The sequence below is a fragment of the Parambassis ranga genome, chromosome 13 (assembly GCF_900634625.1).
Source record: "Parambassis ranga chromosome 13, fParRan2.1, whole genome shotgun sequence".
Lineage (NCBI taxonomy): Eukaryota > Metazoa > Chordata > Actinopteri > Ambassidae > Parambassis > Parambassis ranga.
The window spans coordinates 24,273,285-24,297,028 of NC_041033.1; the positions used below are offsets into that span (position 1 = coordinate 24,273,285).

At 52.6% G+C, this 23,744-nt stretch overlaps 2 protein-coding genes and 1 pseudogene across 6 annotated transcripts; 1 reads left to right on the top strand and 2 right to left on the bottom strand.

Annotated features, from left to right (window-relative positions):
• Window positions 1–225: 225 nt before the first annotated feature.
• Window positions 226–11,216, bottom strand: LOC114445276 (leucine-rich repeat and calponin homology domain-containing protein 3-like). 5 transcript variants are annotated; one of them, XM_028420239.1, is made up of 20 exons: window positions 10,897–11,216; window positions 8,686–8,830; window positions 8,490–8,616; window positions 8,314–8,419; window positions 8,103–8,239; window positions 7,926–8,029; window positions 7,696–7,789; window positions 7,511–7,613; window positions 7,257–7,399; window positions 7,066–7,121; window positions 6,941–6,986; window positions 6,743–6,859; window positions 6,630–6,671; window positions 6,414–6,467; window positions 4,957–4,987; window positions 4,773–4,886; window positions 4,598–4,692; window positions 4,387–4,524; window positions 4,241–4,318; window positions 226–2,251 (listed from the first exon to the last, which is right to left on the bottom strand). In XM_028420239.1, exons 1-20 carry the CDS (start codon window positions 11,153–11,155, stop codon window positions 2,102–2,104), a joined length of 2,139 nt encoding a protein of 712 aa, XP_028276040.1. In that variant the 5' UTR covers window positions 11,156–11,216; the 3' UTR covers window positions 226–2,101. The 5 variants fall into 5 exon arrangements, with proteins under 5 accessions (XP_028276040.1, XP_028276039.1, XP_028276044.1 ...); XM_028420238.1 differs by having other exon boundaries at window positions 4,957–4,990; XM_028420243.1 differs by lacking the exon at window positions 10,897–11,216 and adding an exon at window positions 8,925–9,010 and having other exon boundaries at window positions 4,957–4,990.
• LOC114445290 (vegetative cell wall protein gp1-like) lies at window positions 2,261–3,959 on the bottom strand. Its single transcript, XM_028420260.1, has one exon. It carries the CDS (start codon window positions 3,707–3,709, stop codon window positions 2,915–2,917), a length of 795 nt encoding a protein of 264 aa, XP_028276061.1. The 5' UTR covers window positions 3,710–3,959; the 3' UTR covers window positions 2,261–2,914.
• Window positions 11,217–13,827: 2,611 nt separating the features above from the next.
• On the top strand, window positions 13,828–23,641 carry LOC114445301 (ATP-binding cassette sub-family F member 3-like; annotated as a pseudogene).
• Window positions 23,642–23,744: the final 103 nt, after the last annotated feature.

Below are 23,744 nucleotides of genomic sequence, written 5' to 3' on the forward strand. Positions count from 1 at the left end.
AACTAAACACTAAAAAATGTTTACGTTTCCTTTCCGGGGTCATCTCTGTATATTAAATGTTTACTGTAACATGCTGTGATTTTAAATGTCACGTGTTTGTATTAACATTAGTGTTGTAGGGACTTTCATTCATAACGTTTGTTGAGAATCAACGACACATGAGCCGCTTCATGTCCATGCTTCATGTCCAGTGTTCTGTCCACACGATGCTGCGATGGTCCAAACTCCGACTCAAATTAAAATATTTATTTAATGACTTAAACTCTTCATACAGACATGTTCAAATCTTTTTACAGTTTTCAGCAAAAGTGAAACAGGTGAAAAGGTCAAACTAAAAAAGTGTGGGTTCGTCCTTTCAGCGGAATGTCCTTTAAACGTCACATGACCCGCTGCCACCAGGAGAACCACACCAAGCAGAAAAACAGGAATCTTTACAGGAGTCACGTGGTCCTCAGTCCAGGTCTGGAGCCTCCGAGCTGAGCGCCTGACCACCCAGCTCACCTGTCAATCACAGCGCCCCCTGCAGGGCCTGACAGGTTCTCCTGCCCGACTCTTCGGTCTCTGATTGGAGGAGCTGATGGAGTTTGAATTTAGGGCAGAGCAGCGTTTGAGGCCGACGCTGGGGCTCTGCTGCTGCAGGTGAGGCAGGAACTCTGCCCGCTAGTGGCCGGCAGCCATGCTGACATCAGCGGGTGTAGTGTGAGCCTCATTCAACATGCAAAAACAAAGATCAGCCGACAGGAGAAGCCGGGCTGCTCCCTCTCCGGGCGGACAGCCTCACCGTGTGTTCACCGTGGGACACAGCACTCCAGCTGGGCTGGACCGCTTTAAACACAGCTGTCGTCATGGCAACATGTCAGTCACATACAGAGTTCATCTATATGTATATATACAGAGTATATCTATACACAAACAGCTGAGAGTCATCAGAAGGCGTCAGGTCGCGTTTTCAACATGAAAAATATCCCAGCATGCAACAGAGGCCACCTGACCCCCCTCCTTTATTCACAGCAGGGGCTTTACCTGCCCCCCCTCCCCCTCCCCCCTGAGCCTGTGTGGAGGATCAGGTGATCGACCGGCCTGACGCGGCGGGTCACATGTAGTGAAACTGACGGGTCGCCTGTGGATCTGATGGAGACCTAGGAACCCATGACAGGTTCAGCATTAGCATCCTGCACACCTGTTAGCATGAGTCCACATCAGAGATCAACATGGCCGTCAGACACAGCAGCAGAGGTTTGGCTGGCTCCATGCTTCACCTCATGCTGTCTGTTAGCAGCCTGCTGTTTGAGCTCCGACAGGAAGTATCAGCTTTACCTACAAACAGCAGCGCTGCAGCCGAACGAAGTACAAGTTCAAACTGATCTAGTGTTTGGAGCCAGCTGTGCTGGATCAGTACCCCACACCACCCCCTCTGTAACCTCAGCCTAAGCCAGCACTGACCCAGGTTAGTGTTGCTTCATGGAACAGTTAGCAGGAACCACCACCTATAACCAGGCGGAGCTGGTTGGAGCTGTCTGAGCTGCTGTAGGAGTCAGTGGGCTCCTCACCACTCACATTAAATAACCCATGTTCAGCCACCTGCAGACTGGCTGCACCTGCAGGGACGTCAGGTCATCAGTGTGTTATCGACTCAGGTCGTTTGTCTGAAACATTAGAGTGACTCCACCGGAGGGTGGAGCCGCTGATCTGTCTCCATCAGCTCCTCCAGACTAACATCAGCTCCACACAAGCTGCCAGGACTCATGGAAGCTGCCAGCGACATGAGAAAAGTCAGCGGCGGTCAGTCAGCGCAGCTTTTAGGTTCAATGTTTCATAAATAATGTTAAACTTGTCCACTTTAAAATATGTTCTTCAAGGAATAAAACTTAAAAACAGAATAAGTTACGTTTAAACTTTAGCTTGAATTTAAACAGCTTTTCACCGGCTTCATCACGCTGACTTTTCTCGGCAGCTTCCAGGTGTCGGCTGTGTTTACGGGTCCTGGTGATGTCATGCAGGTCGTGACAGAAGGCGAGCTGTGATTGGCTGTGACCAACATGTAGCATTTATAATGAAACCGACTGCAGCGTCACAGGCGGTCTGGCGCCGGCAGCGCTGTCTACATGGTGACGGAGGGTCCGGGTGCAGCGGATGATGTGCTGGTGGAGGTGTGGCGGGGCGGGGCCAGGTCTAGCAGTGCGCTGACAGTTCCGGCCACCTGGGGGAGCCCTTGCTCCTCCAGGATGTGAAGAGGGAGACACAACTGACTCTGCACAGACACCATGAAGAAGACACATGGGGCGGGGCGGGGGGAGAACAGATGGTAAATAAAAACAAAAAGCTGTAACCATGGCAACAGAAAGGATTAAAAACAAGGAGCAGCAACAGAAAAAAGTGAAGATGGAGGAAAGGGAGGGAGAGAGAGAGGAGTCATGTGACTGCTGTTCACTTTATTCATCCTCATCATCCTCATTCTTCATCTTATAAAACCTACAGAAGGAACCAGGTCAGAGTCTGTGGGTCCACTGCACGAACCAGAACCTCATGTACAGCAGGGAGGGGCTCTGAACACTGGGGGCACTAGTGATGCTACAAACAGTAAAAACACTCCCAAACATAAGGCACAGGGACGGCAGGTCAGCTGGGGGTCATGTGACCCTCCGCCTTCACAGGCGTGTGTTTACATGTGTTTGGTCAGGTCTCAGGTCTCAGGTCTCGCCTGACGCTCTGCCACAGAGCCCACACCTCGCAGAGTTCACTTCCTGTTCTGAGAGCCGAGGAGCCTGCTGGAGGGACCGCTGACCTGATGAAGCTACAGCTCCACCCTCAGTTCAGACTAACAGACCTACATCAACACTGGCCTACTTTAAATGGGTTTTACTACAGGACTGGGACGCCATCTGAAGAGCCAATCAGAGCAGCTGGGTGTGGATCAGACGTGTGGTGCCAGGTGTACGTAGAGGGCGCACAGCACCGACATGATGGACAGGTAAAAGAGGGCAAAGCCGGCCAGCTGGACCTGAGGAGAGCGGCTGACCAGGGGCGGGGCCAACGAGAGCAGCACAGAGACCGTTCTATAAACCCCGCCTCCCTTTGGGTCCAGCACCTCGCCCACTGAACAGAGACGGTCCTGTGTGTGTGTGATAATGGACACGGTGAGGGAGGCCCATGGACAGGGTGAGGGAGGAGCATGGACGGGGTGAGGGAGGCCCATGGACAGGGTGAGGGAGGAGCATGGACGGGGTGAGGGAGGAGCATGGACAGGGTGAGGGAGGAGCATGGACGGGGTGAGGGAGGCCCATGGACGAGGGAGGCCCATGGACGGGGTGAGGGAGGCCCATGGACAGGGTGAGGGAGGAGCATGGACGGGGTGAGGGAGGCCCATGGACGAGGGAGGCCCATGGACGGGGTGAGGGAGGCCCATGGACGGGGTGAGGGAGGAGCATGGACGGGGTGAGGGAGGACCATGGACGGGGTGAGGGAGGAGCATGGACGGGGTGAGGGAGGAGCATGGACGGGGTGAGGGAGGAGCATGGACAGGGTGAGGGAGGAGCATGGACGGGGTGAGGGAGGAGCATGGACAGGGTGAGGGAGGAGCATGGACACAGTGAGGGAGGACCATGGACGGGGTGAGGGAGGAGCATGGACGGGGTGAGGGAGGACCAGGGGTGAGGGAGGCCCATGGACGGGGTGAGGGAGGACCATGGACACGGTGAGGGAGGACCATGGACACGGTGAGGGAGGACCATGGACACAGAGCGAGACAGGCGCAATATAAAGAGGATTAATGACAGGCGGAATGACAGAGAGACAAAAAGAGACTGTTAGTACAAGAAGAGGCCGACCTCCACCCACTCACACTGACCTCCACCCACACTGACCACCACCCACCCATTCTGACCTCCACCCACTCACACTGACCTCCATTCTGACCTCCACCCACACCGCCCTCCATTCTGACCACCCACCTACACTGAACTCCTCCCACACTGACTTCCACCTATTCTGACCTCCTCCACCCACACTGACCTCCATTCTGACCTTCACCCACCCACACTGACCTCCACCCACCCAGACCTCCGCCACCGACATTGACCTCCACCGTCTGACCCCCCCCCCATTCTGACCTCCACCCACACTGACCTCCATTCTGACCTCCACCCACACTGTACCCCCCCCCCACACGGGCCTCCTTCAGCTATGACCTCACCCAGCGTGTCACTCAGCCCAGAGTCAGGTCATCACCTGACCATCTTACCTGTGGCACTCCAATCCTGCGGCACGCCTCCAGGAAGTTCTCCACGTTGCGCCGACATTTGGCCATGGTGAGTTTAGGCTGCAGAGCGGGCAGAAGGTTACTGAGGTGAACACAGACCTCAACAGGCTGTCTGGTCAGTCACTCACCACGGCAGGGGAGGGGACGTGGATGCTGGGGACGGACCGTGGCCTCACGTGATTGGCCAGATGACAGAGCACCACCCCGTCCGTCAGAGCTGCGGCCAGGTCACTGGGCAACGACACCTTGAGACGAGCCTCTATGTTCTAGACAGAGACACGGAGTCAGCCAGTGCAGCCAATCGGAGCATCACAGGCGTGTCCAGGTGGAGGCACTAACCTTCCTCAGCTGCTCCACCAGCTCAGCATCTTGTCCAACCAGAGGAGGCGCAGATGGTGCCTCCTCCTGGCTCTGAGGAGCAGCGACAGTGTCAGCTGGAGGACAGAGAGGGACGAGCCGTCAGACAGGTTCGTCACAAAGATGGAGGCTTTTTCATTACAGAGCGGCAGCTCACCTTTCCTCTTCTCCTCCTTCTGGCCAAGGCGATACAGGAAGCTCTCTGGTCTCACACTGGCTGCACGACAGGAGGCCACGCCCACTGGACCAGGGTAAGAAGGTGACTGATTGGCTGTAAGAGAGCGGGTAGAGTCAGGGTGTGTCTGACACAGTGTTACCATGATCATGGCTGACAGGCTTACCTGTGGGAGACAGAGCGGCTCGGTCCTCGCCCTGCTGACACACAACACACGACACGTTACACACAGCTGACGCCGTCATCACAGAGTTCTCTGTGCTCAAACCTGCACCGGGTGCATGTATGGATTTATGATGGAGGTAGTGTCATCATGCCAATCTAACCATAAGTAACAGATGGGTCTGAACATGTCTCCTTTGTTATGAGAATGTGTCTGGAAACCCTTGTGTCTGATGACAAGCTGTAAACTGTAAGACCTGAGGCAGTGAACCCTCCAGGTCCAGACTGCTCCAACCTGACCAATGACCAGCTACACAGAGCTTGTCAATGCTCAGGGTCTGCTGCAGGGGTGTTGAGCTGGTGAGCTGTTGTCTTAGTGTTTGTGGGGCTCAGAAACACAGATTTCAAAGGGTTCAGATGCACCCCAAAGATTCACTGGCTGTTTCCACTGGTGGATGATAAATAACGATAAATAACGATAAATAATGATAAATAACGATAAATAATGATAAATAACGATAAATAACGATAAATAACGTGATCTGGGAATGGAGGTTCCAATTGTCCCACAAACTGACACAAACAGACCCGTCTGAAAGGGAGGCAGCAGGAGGACGTCTGACAGAGCAGCTGCATGCAGTACCTGCAGCACCCAGGAGGAGGCGCTATGAGAGGTGTGAGAGCAGCAGCCGTCTACAGACAGAGGACACAGAGACAAACACCCAAACAGCAGAAGGATGGGCAAAGAGAACAGACAGACATAACTGTCAGACTAGTGGTCTGAGGGTGGAACTGCAGCCGTTACAGGGAGACTGGTGACACCTGTTTTTAAATGTTCATCAACATGTTACAACTGACATCAGACTGACACTGTGTGTGTAAAAGTAAATATGAAGGATGGACAGATGGAAGAGGAAGGAAAAGAAAGAGTTAAAAAGGATTGACTTTACATGTGATTTAACTTAAAGTCCAAACACACCGCTGTGACCTGCTCAGTCAAGCAGAGGGAAGAACACACAGAAACCTGACACCATGACACAACCCAGCTGCAGTAAACATGCTGCTGGCTCACACATGAAAACACATCACGCCTGCAGTGAGGCGACAGGAGAGGCTGAAGACAGGAGGACTCAGGGGCGGGGCTTAAATGAAAGGGGGTGATGGGTGTTCATGCTGCAGTGGTTACCCAGGAAATGGTGATGTCACATGCAGGTGTACAGAGGTAGAGGGGCATCCATCAGTCAGATTTGTGTCAAATGAGTGACGCGGACACACCGGCTAGCTTCCAGAGGATGAAACATCCTTTACATGACAGCTGCTAATGCTAAAGCTAATGCCAGATGAGAAGGAGCATGACATGAATCTGTTTCAGACTGTAACTGTGTCCTGATGAAACATAAATCTGACCAATTTCTGCTTTTGTTTAGGAAATACACTTTTGGGGGTGTGGCCAGTTCTTACCATAAAGAGGGCGGAGTCATCTGTGTGGGTGGAGCGTCTGGAGGGGTAGACATTCTGAACACACAAACATCCCACACACACATTAACAAAGACACACAGACGTGACGTAAACAGGTGGAGATGGGAGGGCGGTCTAAAAGGAGGGGGCGGGGCTAAAACACAAACGGTTCTGTTGATTCTCTGATCTAAAGAGAACAGAAGCTGTCAGAGCCTCACCTCAGAGTCTGGACTGGACTTTGGACTCAGAGCCGCTTTGTGCTGAAAAACAGACCAAGAGTCAACGTGATGGAACACCGAGACACCGTCGGGGACTGGGGGACTGGTCATACCTTGGAGTAGGTGGTGGCGACGTCTCTGTGCAGAGGGCGGGTCTTGTGTCTCTCCTCATCGTACCTCTGAGCAGCGAGCTGAGCCTCCCTCCTCATCCTCTCCACGCCTCCCCCTCTCTGAGACACACAGGTGGACAGGGACAGACAGTCAGTCCTGAGGCGGCGGTCTCTCAGCTTTCTATCAGATGGACACGTTACCTGACTTTGGGAGACAGAGGGGGCCGTGATGCCGTCGACCACACTCCTGCCAGACAGGAAGTGAAGACAGGAAGTCAGAGGACAGACATGGTCTCAGTTCACACAGACTGAACTGTTTTCTGTACCTGTTGTGTTTTCTTGCGTCTTCTGTCCGGGACAAACTGCTTTTTACAGGAGAGCCCTAAAGACAGAGACAGGAAATCAGCGACGTTTCAAAATACATGCTGTGAAGCAGGAAGTGGAGCAGGCAGTGAAGTCACTGAACGGCGTCGTGTCATTGGTCAGCAGGTGTCTCATCTGTACGCAGAGCTCCTACCTCTCTGGTGATGCGCCTCTCGATGTAGGCCATAAACTGAGAGCTGAGACTGCTGCTGTCTCCTCTCCCTCGACTCCTCCCCTCCTCCTCCTCCTCCTCCCCCACACAGCTGTCAATGAAGTCGATCTGCTCCAACTCCACATCTGTACACAGAACACAGAGCTGAAGCTGCAGCGCCTCAGTATGTTTAGAGGCACAGCTACATCTACATGCCTGCAACTCCTGGACCACATTTAAGCCGATGTAAGACTCACATGTTCCGTTAGCGAGTGCCGCTCCTCCTCCTCCTCCTCGCTGTCTCGGCTCTCTGCTGATCTCGGCCACTCTCTGTGGCAGCTCTGACAGCTCATCTGAAGGCTGCACACAAAGGAAGTACAGCTGTGTCCAATTTAACAGGAGTGTGAGTGTGTGTGTGTGTGTGTGTGTGTGTGTGTCTGACCTCGTTCCCCAACCATCTCTTGTCTCCACTGTCAACACTGTTGAAGCCAGAGTCCAGCGCTCCGTACGGTCGGCTCGGATACAGCTCGTCCACACTGACAGAGCAGAGACACAGTCAGCTTTGATCTGAAGGGCCTGCAGAACGTGAGGCTGCTGATGAGGTAATACACCAGCTGTGTGTGTGTGTGTGTGTGTGTGTGTGTGTGTGCATTGTGAGTGGCAGGTTCAGACCAGGAGGTCAGAGGTCGCCTGTCGTAGTCAGGAAGGTCAGGCGTCGTCTTGCTGGCCTCCATGTTCAGATACTTGAATATATGTACCTTTCCTTTGATGCAGATCTGCACAGAACACACACACAGTCACATCTGACACATTCAGCAGGACACCAGTGACGTCACTTCCTGTGTGTACCTGTGCAGGCGGGGTCTGCAGAGGGTTGTTGTCAAGGACGATGGCCTGTAGCTGCGCCAGCCGACGGTAACAGACGGGGATGCACGTCACTTTGTTACAGGAGAAATCCAGACGCACCAGAGGAAGGTCTGCCAACTCTGAGCAAGGCAAACAAGCGGTTAAACACACAGCACCAGCGGGTGCAGCTGTGTGAGTCATAGCGTGTGTGTACCTGGAGGCAGAGTGACCAGGTGGTTCCTCCTGATGTTCAGATCTCTGAGAGCCTCCAGCTGACCCACCTGAGATGGTAACGCCTGGATCTCATTACAGCTCACATCCTGCAGCGATCAATACCAGGTTCAATACCACAGCTGATAAGTCCATCAATAACAGTGTCAACACACTGACCAGCTCAGTGAGGTGTCTCAGCTGTCCAAGTTCTTCTGGCAGAGAAACCAGTTTGTTGTTGCAGGCGATCAGGACCTTCAGAGGGAGGCTGCAGACGACCACAGGGAGGACCGACAACTGGTTCCGGCTGTGGGGTTCAGCATGGTCAGACTGGCTTCAGACTGCGTGTGTGTGTGAGAGTGTGTGTGTGTGTTACCTTAGGTTCAGATAGGTGAGGGCCTGTAGGTTCAGCAGACCTTCAGGCAGGGACCTCAGGCAGTTCTGGTACAGGTTCAGACTCTCCAGAGACACAAACAGACACACCTCCAGAGGAAGGTCCGACAGACGGTTACGAGACAGATCTGAACACACAGAGTTTACGTTGTGAGCTCCAGGATTTCTGCTTCACCCTGCTAAATTATGTCGAACTCAGGCAAATGATTTTGTCTTTCTAACCCCCAGTCCTCTGCACACGGGCGGAGCTGTCACATGACTGAGCTGCTGAGACAACATGGACCACTGAAGAGTGAGAACAGCAAAGCTCTGTTGTTCTGCTGTGTGGCTGATGACATGAACTATTTATATATGTCAGACAGCTGGGTTCTGCTGCTCCACTTCCAACAGGATGAACCACATTCACTTCCTGTTTCTGACCTCCCATCACACAGAAGCCTCTACCATGACAACACATGGCAGACTGAGGAAGGGCCTGACGATCAGCTGATCAGTATCAACAACACAACATGTTGTAACAGACGACAACCAGTTAATACAGTTTAGATCTGTGCTGCATCTGGTTCACACACACAGACACACACACAGCTTCTATATTTATCTCAGCAGCACCTGGCAGTCAGGAAGTACACATCACCATGGTGATAACTACTTCCTGTTTTAAAACCGCCTGTGATGCTCATGTATCCATCATCACAGTGTCCTGAAGTGACCACGTCCTGCTGCAGCCTGCCGGGGTGTGTGTGTGTGTGTGTGTTGTTGTTGGTGTGTGTGTGTGTGTGTGTATGTGTGTGTGTTGTTGGTGTGTGTGTGTGTTATTGTTGGTGTGTGTGTGTGTGTGGTGTGTGTTGTTGTGTGTGTGTGTGTTGTTGGTGTGTGTGTGTGTGTGTTGTTGTGGTGTGTGTGTGTGGTGTGTTGTTGTGGTGTGTGTGTGGTGTGTTGTTGTTGGTGTGTGTTGTTGTTGTTGGTGTGTGTGTGTGTTGTTGTTGGTGTGTGTGTGTGTTGTGTGGTGTGTTGTGTTGGTGTGTGTGTGTGTTGTTGTGGTGTGTGTGTGTGTGTGTGTGTGTTGTTGTGTGTGTGTGTGTTGTTGTTGTGGTGTGTGTGTGTGTGTGTGTGTGTTGTGTGTGTGTGTGTGTGTGTGTTGTTGTTGGTGTGTGTGTGTGTGTGTGTGTGTTGGTGTGTGTGTGTGTTGTTGTTGGTGTGTGTGTGTGTGTGTTGTTGGTGTGTGTGTGTGTGTGTGTGTTGTTGTTGTTGGTGTGTGTGTGTGTGTGTTGTTGTTGGCGATGAAGCTGAACCATGTTCTCAGTTTCTGATCAGACCGTGGACTGTGAGTGGCTCCAAATAACACAGTCTGTCCATCATTACATCTGATGGTGATTATCGCTGAGATGACATTAAACAGTTAATCGATCACACGCTGCTGATTGATCCGTTTGTTTTGTGCTCCCGGCGGTCTCGGCGGGGCGGAGCAGTTCGTTCTCTAATCTGGTGACGGGCGTTAAAACAAAACAAAGCCGCTGAGGTGTGTGTGCACCCGGGCTGAGGCTCCAGAGCTCCGGCCCGGATAATGACCCAAACCCCCCCTAGGAGTCGGTTCCGTTAGTTCTCGCACTGGTTATTCACAGAACCCGGTCGCAGCGCTGTGGTGTTTACCTCCGCAGACAGTCTGCGCCTGTTAGCACGCTAGCTGGCTGCACTAAAGTTACAGGTGTACCGTCTGAAACCGTGACCCCTGAAATCCTGTGTCCCTCCACCTCAGCCCCACTCCACCCCGCGGACCGGCCGCGTGCAGCCCGCACACGGTGGAACTGGTTCACCGGGTACCAGCCCCGGGTTAACCGCTGCTAACTAGCTTAAGTTAGCTTTAGCTTGGGGTTCGGGCAAGGCGCGGCAGGACTCCCACGGGTCCAGACGCTCGCTACGTCCACGGGGACCTTAGTGCCGCCGTGCTGAAAAGTTGTGTGATGCTGTGTGCGTGTTGTGTAGCGCTGAAACACCATGAGTGCAGCCTGCAGGGTCAGGCAGGAGTCAGTCATAACACCGGCCTGCCGCTCCCTCATCCGCGCCTCACGCAGCCGCAAAGTTGGAACACAACTTTCCAAGCCGCCAACTCCAGAAAAACTCCGCCTAAGTTCCTCTCACCGGCCCCGAAACACCGGCCGGTCTCTGGTTTGGGGGGCACCGGCTCACTCACCGGCCCGGGTGGTGTCCGTCAGATCGTGGTTAGCGGCGCTCCGGGGAAACTCCTTCAGCTTCCTGCCGCTGAGGTTCAGGCACCCAGTAGCCGAGGCTTCGTCCAGCGCCCGGTCCAAAGAACGGTTCCAGGAGGCCGGGCCCGCCGGTCCTAGACCGTTAGTGTTTCCAGGTAAAGCATTCCCGGTGCCGCTGCCGCCTCCGACCGTGAAGTTGAGTCCGGGGAGGTCCGCAGACCCCAGCAACACCGAGGCCGCCATTACACACTCCGGCTGTTAGCTGTTGGTGCTAACGGCTAACTCCCACCCTAAAGTCCAGAGGTGAGCATGCGCACTGCGGCGCTGAGAGCCGGACAGCACGCCTGGTGTAATACTGCAGGAGCTGAGCCTGAGGGGCCACTGCGAGTTCCTGCTGCCCACACAGGGACCTTCACCACATCCAGGTACTCACAACCAACTGTCACATCCATCCAGGTACTCACAACCAACCGTCACATCCATCCAGGTACTCACAACCAACTGTCACATCCATCCAGGTACTCACAACCAACCGTCACCACATCCAGGTACTCACAACCAACCGTTACCACATCCATCCAGGTACTCACAACCAACTGTCACATCCATCCAGGTACTCACAACCAACTGTCACATCCATCCAGGTACTCACAACCAACTGTCACATCCATCCAGGTACTCACAACCAACCGTTACCACATCCATCCAGGTACTCACAACCAACCGTCACCACATCCAGGTACTCACAACCAACTGTCACATCCATCCAGGTACTCACAACCAACTGTCACATCCATCCAGGTACTCACAACCAACTGTCACCACATCCATCCAGGTACTCACAATCAACTGATGAAAAGACTCGAAACCAGAACAGCTTCTTCCCAAATGACGTTTTCAATAAGATCCTTCTAGCTGTCCCTTTAAGGGTTAAACTAACTTCCACCAGCAGGTTTCAGTGCTGGTCTTTGTTATATAAACACTGTGTTCTATGGAATAACATTTAATTAGAGGCAGATCTTTAACTTTACAGAACTGGTGTAATGAAAATGTAAACACTGTGAACCATGATTAGACGAGTTTCTGGAACAAGCACCTCAAAAAGAGTTTGAATGGTTAAGAAGTCAGTCCCTCTTAGTATCACAGCTTTAGCCCAAACTGAAGTATAAATCTAGTCCATAAGAAATGCACAAACAAATATATTAGAAATACAAACCCTATAAGAACAGGTGGTATCTGTCAGTAAAACACTGGACCTCAATCTTCTTACTTATAGATACATAATTACAATCGATGTTAAAGGTTACTTATGTCGTTTTCTCCCACATATATCTAACCAGTGCTCCTGTTGTCAGGCTGAGGGGAAGTATGGAGCATGTCTTTGTGGAATGTTTCATGTTAACGTCTTTTGGTCAGATTCACAACAGTATCTGAGACGAATGTTGGGTAAAGATGCTGGACTTATTATTATTATGCTCATATTTACTGAAGATGAGGTTTATACTGTAAACCTAATTATAATCCTAATATTATCTACACAAAGTGAAGTGCAATAACAAAGGGCCCTCTTTCTATAACTTTAAAGTAACAGGTTTGAAAACATATTCAGCCTCCATCAATAAACTTAAACTGATAAGAAATGATTCAAAACTTGCACTGATTGAAAAATGTAATATTGCTGTAACTCTGCTTTGTTTATGTGTTGTCTGTTTTATTTGTTGTTGTGAATTGTAAATGTTATAAATAAAAAACAGTGAGTGACTGGGTGTAATGTGCAGAATGTGACTGCATGCTGTTGTCTGTGCACATGTGGACACAGAAACAGACACACAAAAGGAGGAGTCACGTGACAGCACGAGCATGAAAGATGTTCATAGTTCACCTACACTGGATTTACCTGCACACATCCACCTGTGTGTTCATAGCATTTAAATTCAGTCCATGCCAGAACCAGCTGCATACACAGGCATGCATCACATTGATCATATACTCTGATTCTGATCCTGATCCTGATTCTGATTCTGACTCTGATCCTGATCCTGATCCTGATTCTGACTGATCCTGATTCTGATCCTGATCCTGATCCTGATCCTGATTCTGATTCTGATCCTGATCCTGATTCTGATTCTGATTCTGATCCTGATTCTGACTGATTCTGATCCTGATCCTGATCCTGATTCTGACTGATTCTGATCCTGATCCTGATTCTGATTCTGATTCTGATTCTGATCCTGATTCTGATTCTGATTCTGATTCTGACTCTGACTCTGACTCTGATCCTGATCCTGATCCTGATTCTGACTGATTCTGATCCTGATTCTGACTGATTCTGATTCTGACTGATCCTGATCCTGATCAGACTCTGACTCTGACTCTGACTCTGACTCTGATCCTGATCCTGATCCTGATCCTGATCCTGATCCTGATTCTGACTCTGATCCTGATCCTGATTCTGACTCTGACTCTGACTCTGACTCTGACTCTGATCCTGACTCTGATCCTGATCCTGATCCTGATTCTGATTCTGATTCTGACTCTGACTCTGATCCTGATTCTGATTCTGAACTTAGGTCAAAACAACAAGGAGTGAGTCCAGACCGCGTGAAGTTTCCCTGTTCACAGTAAAACGTGGGTAAACGAGATAAAACAATCCAGCTACTGAATATTCAGTTTACTCAGTAAGAGTCTTTCTAACGTTACACTCTGCAGTAAGCGGACCCTGAGGAGCTGGTCTGTGTCCTGGTTCATATTAAATATAAAGGAGTATTTACTCCAGAACACAAAGGTCCAACAGAAGCGAGATAATGTGTTTCACATCATTTAAGTATTTATATGTAGATTATGAGCCTTTGTCACCGTTGTTTCGTTTTCTGACGTCAGCTCAAGCGTCATCCTCCCAGAATGCACCGCGCTGTCGCATGTCGAGGCATGCGCACTGCTGCGGTGTCCAGGGCCGGGTATCATGGCGACGTACGTGGACATCCTGAAGAGCGAGTTTCCTGAGATCGACTCGGAGCTTTTCGACTACATCACAGGTGAGAGGCCGAGCCCGAGCCGCCGGCTCCGCACGGCCGGGACCGCTGTCCGCCGGCCCGCGGAGCCGCACACACCGGGCTCCAGCCCGCCCGCTGGCCACACTGCCGCGGCTCCTCAGCCGCTGAGCTAGCCAGCTAGCTAGGCTTCTCTCAGAGGAGGGACGCCGGCTCGCACGGCATGGCCGGGCTCCTCGGGTGGACCTGAACCCGGGGCAGAGCGAGGCGGAGGAGAGGTTAGATAAGACCCCGCTGGTCCCCGGAGGGAGACCGAAGGAGCCACAGCCGCAAAACAAGAAGCACCGGGGCACAATGACCCAGGAGACAACCCAGAGACCACAGAACCACTCCGAGGTGTTCTGAGAGATGTTCTGTGAGATGTTCTGTTGTTCTGAGAGATGTTCTGATGTTCTGTGAGATGTTCTGATAGATGTTCTGAGAGATGTTCTGTGAGATGTTCTGTGAGATGTTCTGTGAGATGTTCTGAGAGATGTTCTGTGAGATGTTCTGAGAGATGTTCTGATGTTCTGAGAGATGTTCTGTGAGATGTTCTGTGAGATGTTCTGAGAGATGTTCTGTGAGATGTTCTGAGAGATGTTCTGATGTTCTGAGAGATGTTCTGTGAGATGTTCTGAGAGATGTTCTGAGAGATGTTCTGTGAGATGTTCTGAGGATTCACATCATGTGTTACACAGCAGCAGGGGAACCGCTGCGGGTTCTCACCATCAGTGTTAATGTGTATGGTTCAAGTACTGTGAGGGAGCTGCCGCTCCTCATACAGGGGCTGAGGGCGGTTCTGACACCCTCCTCTGACCCACACAGTGCACCGAGTCCAGGTTTTCTTCTTCCTCTCTGTTATTCCAGCAGACCACTGCATAGAAAAGAAGAAGGGTTGTGGTCTCAGGAGGTTCCACAGGTTCAGGTTGCTCGTCTCACCTGTAAATGAACTGTGAGGGCAGCCGGTGTTTTACAGTGTGTGTTTTACAGTGTGTGTTTTACAGTGTGTGTTTTACAGTGTGTGTTTTACAGTGTGTGTTTTACTGTGTGTGTTTTACTGTGTGTGTGTGTGTTGCAGGCGTGTTGGACAGCAGCAGAGCAGATTTCGAGGATGGTGAGGAGGTGTACGATGCCATTGGTGGAGTCCTGCAGGAAGTGTCCGCGGACAGCAAGAATGAGGAGGACATCAGAGACATCTGTCTCCAGATGTTCAACACACTCAAGCTGTGAGGACGTTTGGCTGTCGCCTGTTGATCAGCAGTACTGTGTGTGAGTTGGACTGTAATGGTGTGTCCCCTCTGTGTTCCAGAAACCACCATCACAGCGCTCAGAAGCAGGTGCTGCTGGATGCTCCTGTCCAGCTCTCTCAAATCTCTGCAGACACTGGTATGATGATCGATGATCAATGGTCTGCCAGCCCCCAGGCAGCTGTTATATTCACACACCGTGTGTTTGTGTGTCCTCAGACTCTGCAGCCAAAGACTTCAGGGGATCTGGATGATGAGAACGTCCTCAGAACACTGTATGTGATCATTGACACGCCTCGCCTGTTAGCTCTGACGTCATCAGGGCGTCCATCTTAAAAAATGTCCTCCATTTCTGTTCAGACCGTCGATGCCAAGAAGTTGGAGAAAGCTGAAGCAAAGCTGAAAGCCAAACATGAACGCAGGAACGAGAAGGATTCTCAGAAGGGCTCCAGTCCACTGTGAGACTTTCACCTGTCCTCACTTCACCTGGCCTCACCTGTCCTCACTTCACCTGTCCTCACCTGTCCTCACCTCACCTGGCCTCACCTGTCCTCAGTTTCACCTGTCCTCAGTTCACATGTCCTCACCTGTCCTCAGTTCACCTGTCCTCAGTTCACATGTCCTCAGTTCACCTGTCCTCTCCTGTCCTCCTGTGTTGTCTCAGAGTCCTGGAGGAGGCGTCGGCCAGTCAGGCCAGCAGTAAGAAGGACAATCGAGTCGACCAGGTCGGGAAGAACGCAGCTACGACATCCGCATCGACAACTTTGATGTGTCCTTTGGGAGAGGTAAGACAACTAAACCCTCAGCAGGGGGCGCTGCAGGGAGGATTCAGTGGCTTTGTTCACATTTGGCGTCTCTTCAGATGCCTGCTGCAGGGGGCGGAGCTGTCCCTGGCGACGGGGGAGGCGGTATGGTCTGATTGGTCGTAACGGACTGGGGAAGACGACGCTGTTAAAGATGCTGGCCAGCCGTAACCTTCGCGTACCGGCCCACATCTCCATCCTGCACGTGGAACAGGAAGTGGCCGGAGACGACACAGTGGCGCTGCAGAGCGTTCTGCAGAGCGACACGCTGCGAGAGGAGCTGCTGGCTGAGGAGAAGCAGCTGAACGCTCGCATCGCCAACGGAATGTAAGTCGTCTGTCGGTCGGAGGTCCACACGTGCCCCCACTGGCCAGCTTTCACGTTAATGTCGCTGACATTGCTGCCATGTGACAGTGTAACAGCGCTGGTGCTGTGAGTCTAACCTCTGCCGCTGCTGCTGTCTCAGGGCTGATGGGATGGAAAGCATCCGGCTGACGGACATCTACAGCAAGCTGGAGGAGATTGAGGCCGACAAAGCCCCTGCCCGGTAACTACGGCGACCAGACACACCGGATAAAACAGGGCTGTATCTTATTGTCCTGTCCATTCATGATCCATGATTTGTCCTTTCCATTCAGAGCCTCTGTCATCTTGGCTGGTCTTGGGTTCTCTTCCAAAATGCAGCAGCAGGCCACCAGGTGAGTCCCCTGTCAGTCACATGATTCCTCGTTTCAAGGCAGCAGTGAGAGCAGGTGTGTTTCTGTGTTCAGGGAGTTCTCAGGAGGGTGGAGGATGAGGCTGGCGCTGGCCAGAGCACTGTTTGCTCGGTGAGTCTCGGATTGTTTCATTAATGTCAGACAGGAAGTTCACGTCAGGTCAGCTGATCCTTTTCTGTTCTTGTCATCAGGCCGGACCTGCTGCTGCTCGATGGTGAGTCTCTGAATGGCAGGAGCTTGAGCAGAACTACTGTGCACTGTGGTGGTGTTCTGATGTCTTTGTGTTTCAGAGCCGACTAACATGTTGGATGTCAGAGCCATCCTGTGGTTGGAGAACTACCTGCAGGTCTGAGCGACAAGATGCAGCATTTCCCATCCAAAACAATTGAAGCCGTCACAAGCTAATGCCTGATAAACATGACCTCTTTCAGACATGGCAGTCCACCATCTGGTCGTCTCCACGACAGAAACTTCCTGAATGCTGTGGTAACGGACATTATCCATCTGCACTCCCAGAGGCTCGACAGTTACCGCGGTGACTACGAAAACTTCATTAAAACCAAAGAAGACAGACTGAAGAACCAGCAGAGGGAGTACGAGGCCCAGCTGCAGTACAGACAACACATACAGGTACCACTGCTGCAGTACAGACAAACACATACAGGTACCACTGCTGCAGTACAGACAACACATACAGGTACCACTGCTGCAGTACAGACAACACATGCTGGTACCACGCTGCAGTACAGACAACACATACAGGTACCACTGCTGCAGTACAGACAACACATACAGGTACCACTGCTGCAGTACAGACAACACATACTGGTACCCACTGCTGCAGTACAGACAACACATACTGGTACCACTGCTGCAGTACAGACAACCATACAGGTACCACTGCTGCAGCACAGACTCATGCTGGTACCACTGCTGCAGTACAGACAACACATACTGGTACCACTGCTGCAGTACAGACAACCCATACAGGTACCACTGCTGCAGCACAGACTCATGCTGGTACCACTGCTGCAGCACAGACACATGCTGTACCACTGCTGCAGCACAGACACATACTGGACCACTGCTGTATGCTACATGCTGACTTGTTCTTTGGCGTTTCAGGTTTTCATAGACAGATTTCGCTACAATGCCAACAGAGCGGCTCAAGTTCAGAGTAAACTCAAACTGCTGGAGAGGCTGTGAGTACTGGTGTTTTTGATCATGTGACCTCCAGTCTGTACTTCTGTCTGCGTGCAGCTGTTGAGGTAAATGTTGTTTTCGCCTGCAGACCTGAGCTGAAGCCCATCGAGAAAGAAACTGAGGTGACTTTAAGGTGAGAAGGGTCGGTCCTGACTGAACGTCAGATTCAGATCAGAATGATGTCTTAAAGTGATTGTTTCACTGATTTGTCCATTCAGGTTTCCAGACACTTTGAGAAGTTGTCTCCTCCATCCTGCAGTTAGATGAACTAGAGTTTTACTACTCTCCAGACCAGCGACTCTTCTCTGGACTCAACTTGTCAGCTGACCTTGAGTCACGAATCTGCATCGTATGTATTATCACACCCAGAACCAATTAGCTGAATACACTATACTGATGGTAATCAATAGTGTACGATCTGGACTGTGTGGACTGTTGTTTGATGGCAGGTCGGTGAAATGGGGCCGGGTAAAACCACCGTCCTCAAACTGCTGATGGGCGAGTTGACGCCAGTCGGCGGAGTCAGACAGGCTCACAGGTGGGAAACCCACACCTCAGTCGCGTCTGTTCACATTGAAGCAGCGACCTTTAACCTGACCGAGCGCTGTTTTCACCTGTCATCAGGAACCTGAAGATCGGTTACTTTAGTCAGCACCATGTGGACCAGCTGGACCTGAACGTCTGCTCTGTGGAGCTGCTGCTCAACAAGTTCCCTGGTAACTATCACAACAGTTGTTACAGCAACCACGAGTGTAGCTCTATGATGAGCTCTGATTGGCTGCTGCTTTGTTTCACAGGTCGGACGGAGGAGGAGTACCGCCACCAGCTAGGAGGTACGGAATCACCGGAGAACTGGCCACAAGGCCGGTGGCCAGTCTGTCAGGAGGACAGAAAGAGCCGGGTGGCCTTCGCACAGATGACCATGCCATGGTAAATAATGCCCGGTTTACACTGTGCGATTTTGCTGTCGGCAGATGAAAGACGAGCATCGTAGGAGAATCGTGGGGATATCTTTGGTCGTGGCTCTAAATCGGTGGTCTTACGTCGCACTGTGAGACAGGTTCCACGACGGCTGTTGTCAGCGTTTTGCGACCAAAGACAAGCTGAGATAAAATTCTAGCGTCCATCCATCCATCCATCTTCTACCGCTTATCCGGGGCCGGGTCGCGGGGGCAGCAGTCTAAGCAGGGACACCCAAACTTCCCTCTCACCAGACACTTCTTCCAGCTCCTCTGGGGGAATCCCGAGGCGTTCCCAGGCCAGCCGAGAGACATAGTCTCTCCACCGCGTCCTGGGTCTTCCCCGGGGCCTCCTCCCAGTGGGACATGCCCGGAACACCTCCCCAGGGAGGCGTCCAGGAGGCATCCGAACCAGATGCCCGAGCCACCTCAGCTGGCTCCTCTCGATGTGGAGGAGCAGCGGCTCTACTCCGAGCTCCTCTCGGGTGGACTGAGCTTCTCACCCTATCTCTAAGGGAGCGCCCAGCCACCCTTCGAAGGAAACTCATTTCGGCCGCCTGTATTCGCGATCTCATTCTTTCGGTCACTACCCAAAGCTCATGACCATAGGTGAGGGTAGGAACGTAGATTGACCGGTAAATCGAGAGCTTCGCCTTCCGGCTCAGCTCCTTCTTCACCACAACAGACCGGTACAGCGACCGCATTACTGCGGAAGCTGCACCGATCCGTCTGTCAATCTCCCGCTCCATTTTCCCCTCACTCGTGAACGAGACCCCGAGATACACAAACTCCTCCACTTGGGGCAGGAACTCTCCTCCGACCCAGAGAGGACAGACTACCTTTTTCCGGTCGAGAACCATGGCCTCAGACTTGGAGGTGCTGATTCTCATCCCAGCCGCTTCACACTCGGCTGCAAACCGTCCCAGTGCACACTGGAGGTCCCGGCTCGATGAAGCCAACAGGACAACATCATCTGCAAAAAGCAGAGATGAAATCCTATGGTTCCCGAACCAGATCCCCTCCGGTCCCTCGCTGCGCCTAGAAATTCTGTCCATAAAAATTATGAACAGAACCGGTGACAAAGGGCAGCCCTGCCGGAGTCCAACATGCACTGGGAACAGGTCTGACTTACTGCCGGCAATACGAACCAAACTCCTGCTCCGGCCATACAGGGACCTAACGGCCCTCAGCAGAGGGCCACGGACCCCATACTCCCAGAGCACCTCCCACAAGATGCCGCGAGGGACACGGTCGAACGCCTTCTCCAAGTCCACAAAACACATGTGGACTGGTTGGGCGAACTCCCATGAACCCTCCAGCACCCTGCGGAGGGTATAGAGCTGGTCCAGTGTTCCGCGGCCAGGACGAAAACCACATTGCTCCTCCTTAATCCGAGGTTCGACTATAGGCCTAATTCTCCTCTCCAGTACCCTGGCGTAGACCTTCCCAGGGAGGCTGAGGAGTGTGATCCCCCTGTAGTTGGAGCACACCCTCCGGTCCCCCTTTTAAAAAGAGGGACCACCACCCCGGTCTGCCAGTCCAGCGGCACTGCCCCCGATTGCCACGCGATGTTGCAGAGGCGTGTCAACCAAGACAGCCCCACAACATCCAGAGACTTAAGGTACCCAGGGCGAATCTCATCCACCCCCGGTTGCCTTGCCGCCGGGGAGCTTTTGACTACCTCGGCAACTTCAGCACAGGTGATGAACGAGTCCACCACTGAGTCATCAGCCTCCGCTTCCATAATGGAAGGCGTGTTGGTGGGATTGAGGAGGCCCTCAAAGTACTCTTTCCACCGTCCAACCACCCCCTCAGTCGAGGTCAACAGCTCCCCACCTCCACTGAATACAGTGTTGGCAGAGTACTGCTTCCCCCTCCTGAGGCGCCGGACGGTTTGCCAGAATCTCTTTGAGGCTGACCGATAGTCCTCCTCCATGGCCTCCCCGAACTCCTCCCAGGCCCGAGTTTTTGCCTCTACAACTGCCCTTGCTGCAGCACGCTTGGCCTGCCGATACCCATCAGCTGCTTCAGGAGTCCCACAAGCCAACCAGGCCCGATAGGACTCCTTCTTCAGCTTGACGGCATCCCTGACCTCCGGTGTCCACCACCGGGTCCGGGGATTGCCGCCACGACAGGCACCAGAGGCCTTGCGGCCGCAGCTTCGGACAGCTGCATCAACAATGGAGGTGGAAAACATAGTCCACTCCGACTCAATGTCTCCAGCCTCCCCTCGGAATCTGGGTGAAGCTCTCCCGGAGGTGGGAGTTGAAGATCTCCCTAGCGGAGGGTTCGGCCAAACGCTCCCAGCAGACCCGCACAGTACGTTTGGGCCTGCCGGGCCCGTCCAGCCTCTTCCCCCGCCAACGGATCCAACTCACCACCAGGTAGTGATCAGTTGACAGCTCAGCCCCTCTCTTCACCCGAGTGTCCAAAACACAAGGTCGAAGGTCGGCTGACACGATTACAAAATCGATCATCGACCTCCGGCCTAGGGTGTCCTGGTGCCAGGTGCACCGATGGACAACCTTGTGCTCGAACATGGTGTTCGTTATGGACAAACCATGCCCAGCACAGAAGTCCAATAACAAAACACCACTCGGGTTCAGATCGGGGAGGCCGTTCCTCCCAATCACGCCTCTCCAGGTGTTACTGTCACTGCCCACGTGGGCGTTGAAGTCACCCAGCAAGATGACAGAGTCCCCGGTTGGGGTGCCATCCAGCACCCCTCCCAGAGACTGTAAGAAGGTCAAGTACTCTACACTGCTGTTCGGCGCATACGCCGAAACCACAGTGAGAGACCTCTCCCCAACCCGGAGGCGCAGGGAGGCGACCCTCTCACATACTGGGGAAAACTCCAACACATGGCAGCTAAGCTGTGGGGCTATAAGCAAGCCCACACCAGCCCGCCGCCTCTCACCATGGGCAACTCCAGAATAGAAGAGAGTCCAACCCCTCTCAAGGAGTTGAGTTCCAGAACCCAAGCTGCGAGTGGAGGCGAGCCCGACTATATCTAGTCGGTACCGCTCGGCCTCCCGCACAAGCTCAGGCTCCTTCCCCCCCAGCGAGGTGACATTCCATGTCCCCAGAGCCAGTTTCTGTGTCCGGTGATCAGGTCGCCGAGGCCCCCGCCTTCGACTGCCACCCAATCCACTCTGCACCGGCCCCTTACGGTTCCTCCCACCGGTGGTGGGCCCATGGGAGGTCGGCCCCACGTCGCTGCTTCGGGCTAAGCCCGGCCGGGCCCCGTGGGGAAAGGCCCGGCCACCAGGCGCTCGCATTCGGGCCCCAACCCGGGCCTGGCTCCAGGGTGGGGCCCCGGCTGCGCCATACCGGGCGACGTCACGGTCCTTGGTTTTACTTGCCTCATAAGGGGGTTTTTGGACCGCTCTTAGTCTGGCCCATCACCCAGGACCTGTTTGCCTTGGGAGACCCTGCTGGGGGCATTAAGCCCCCGACAACATAGCTCCTAGGATCATCTGGGCACTCAAACCCCTCCACCACAGTAAGGTGGCGGTCCATGGAGGGGTGTCAGAAATTTAGGATGACTGACTCAGTGTGACAGCTGCTACGACCTGTCACCCTGCATCCACGTCCTCCTCCTCCTCACATGTTGACGTACGACGTAACCTGTGGTCGCCTGCGATTCAGTAAATGGCCATCGTACAATGTGCACGCATCACACTTGGCCATCGTACCAAAGTTTATTAGAAGTTTATTGATTAGATTCATAGTGTGCCATGCAATGGTCTTATAAGATCGCTAAAAATCACACAGTGTAGAAAGGCCATAAAAGATGACGATGAAGATGATGGTGTTGATGAAGAAGATGATGGTGTTGATGAAGAAGATGATGGTGGTGATGATGATGGTGGTGATGATGATGATGGTGGTGGTTGTGATGATGGTGGTGATGATGATGATGGTGGTGATGATGATGATGGTGATGGTTTGTGATGTTGATGAAGATGATGGTGGTGATGATGATGATGGTGGTGGTGGTGGTGATGATGATGGTGATGATGATGATGGTGATGGTTTGTGATGTTGATGAAGATAATGGTGGTGATGATGATGATGATGGTGGCTGTGATGATGGTGTTGAAGAAGATGGTGGTGGTGATGATGTCGTTTCTTTGCCTTCAGTCCAAACTTCTACATCCTGGATGAGCCGACGAACCACCTGGACATGGAGACCATCGAGGCTCTGGGTAAAGCTCTCACCAAGTTCAAAGTGAGTGTGTCACCCTGCTGATCTGTTGTGTGTTAGTGCTTCTCAGACGTGTCTTCTCACCCGTGTGATGTCACGTGTTTCAGGGCGGAGTCATCCTGGTGTCACACGACGAACGTCTGATCCGGATGGTGTGTAAGGAGCTGTGGGTGTGTGAAGGCGGGAAAGTTCGACGAATTGACGGCGGCTTTGATGAGTACCGAGACATCCTGCACGAGCAGTTCAGGAAGGAGGGCTACTTGTGAGGCTCCGCCCACTGCGGAACGGTTACGCCCACTGGTAACGGCACCTTAACTGCTCCATCATGATACCTGTCACGGCAGCCAGTCGGCCATGAAAGCGAACCAAGGACCCTGAAGTGTCTCGCCTGCTGCTCAGGTGACCTGCTGCAAGCTGGTTGGTTGGTTTTATTCACCTGGTGATGTCTCTGGAGGAGGACCGTCATCATGAACGAGTTTATTTAAAGAGTATGTTTGAGCTTTCATCAGTTTTAAAGGACAAACCAATATTATATTTACAAACAAATAAAAACATCACATCCTGAGTTCTTCTTCCTCGTCTTCATCAAGGTTCATGATAAGAAAAAGTTAAAACATTAAATGAAGTTTTTCAGTTACAGCAACCACTGGGACACCTGTCCGCTGGGA

What these genes read in the sequence shown, in the direction of transcription:
- LOC114445290 (XM_028420260.1), bottom strand. Translation starts at nt 3,709, where the DNA reads ATGGTCCTCCCTCACCGTGTCCATGGTCCTCCCTCACCCCGTCCATGG.
- LOC114445276 (XM_028420238.1), bottom strand. Translation starts at nt 11,155, where the DNA reads ATGGCGGCCTCGGTGTTGCTGGGGTCTGCGGACCTCCCCGGACTCAAC. An exon ending in CTCACCTATCTGAACCTAAG is followed by an intron (nt 8,617 to 8,685) that starts GTAACACACACA and finishes TGAACCCCACAG; the next exon opens with CCGGAACCAGTTGTCGGTCC. An exon ending in AGCCGCTCTGTCTCCCACAG is followed by an intron (nt 4,887 to 4,956) that starts GTAAGCCTGTCA and finishes GCTCTCTTACAG; the next exon opens with CCAATCAGTCACCTTCTTAC.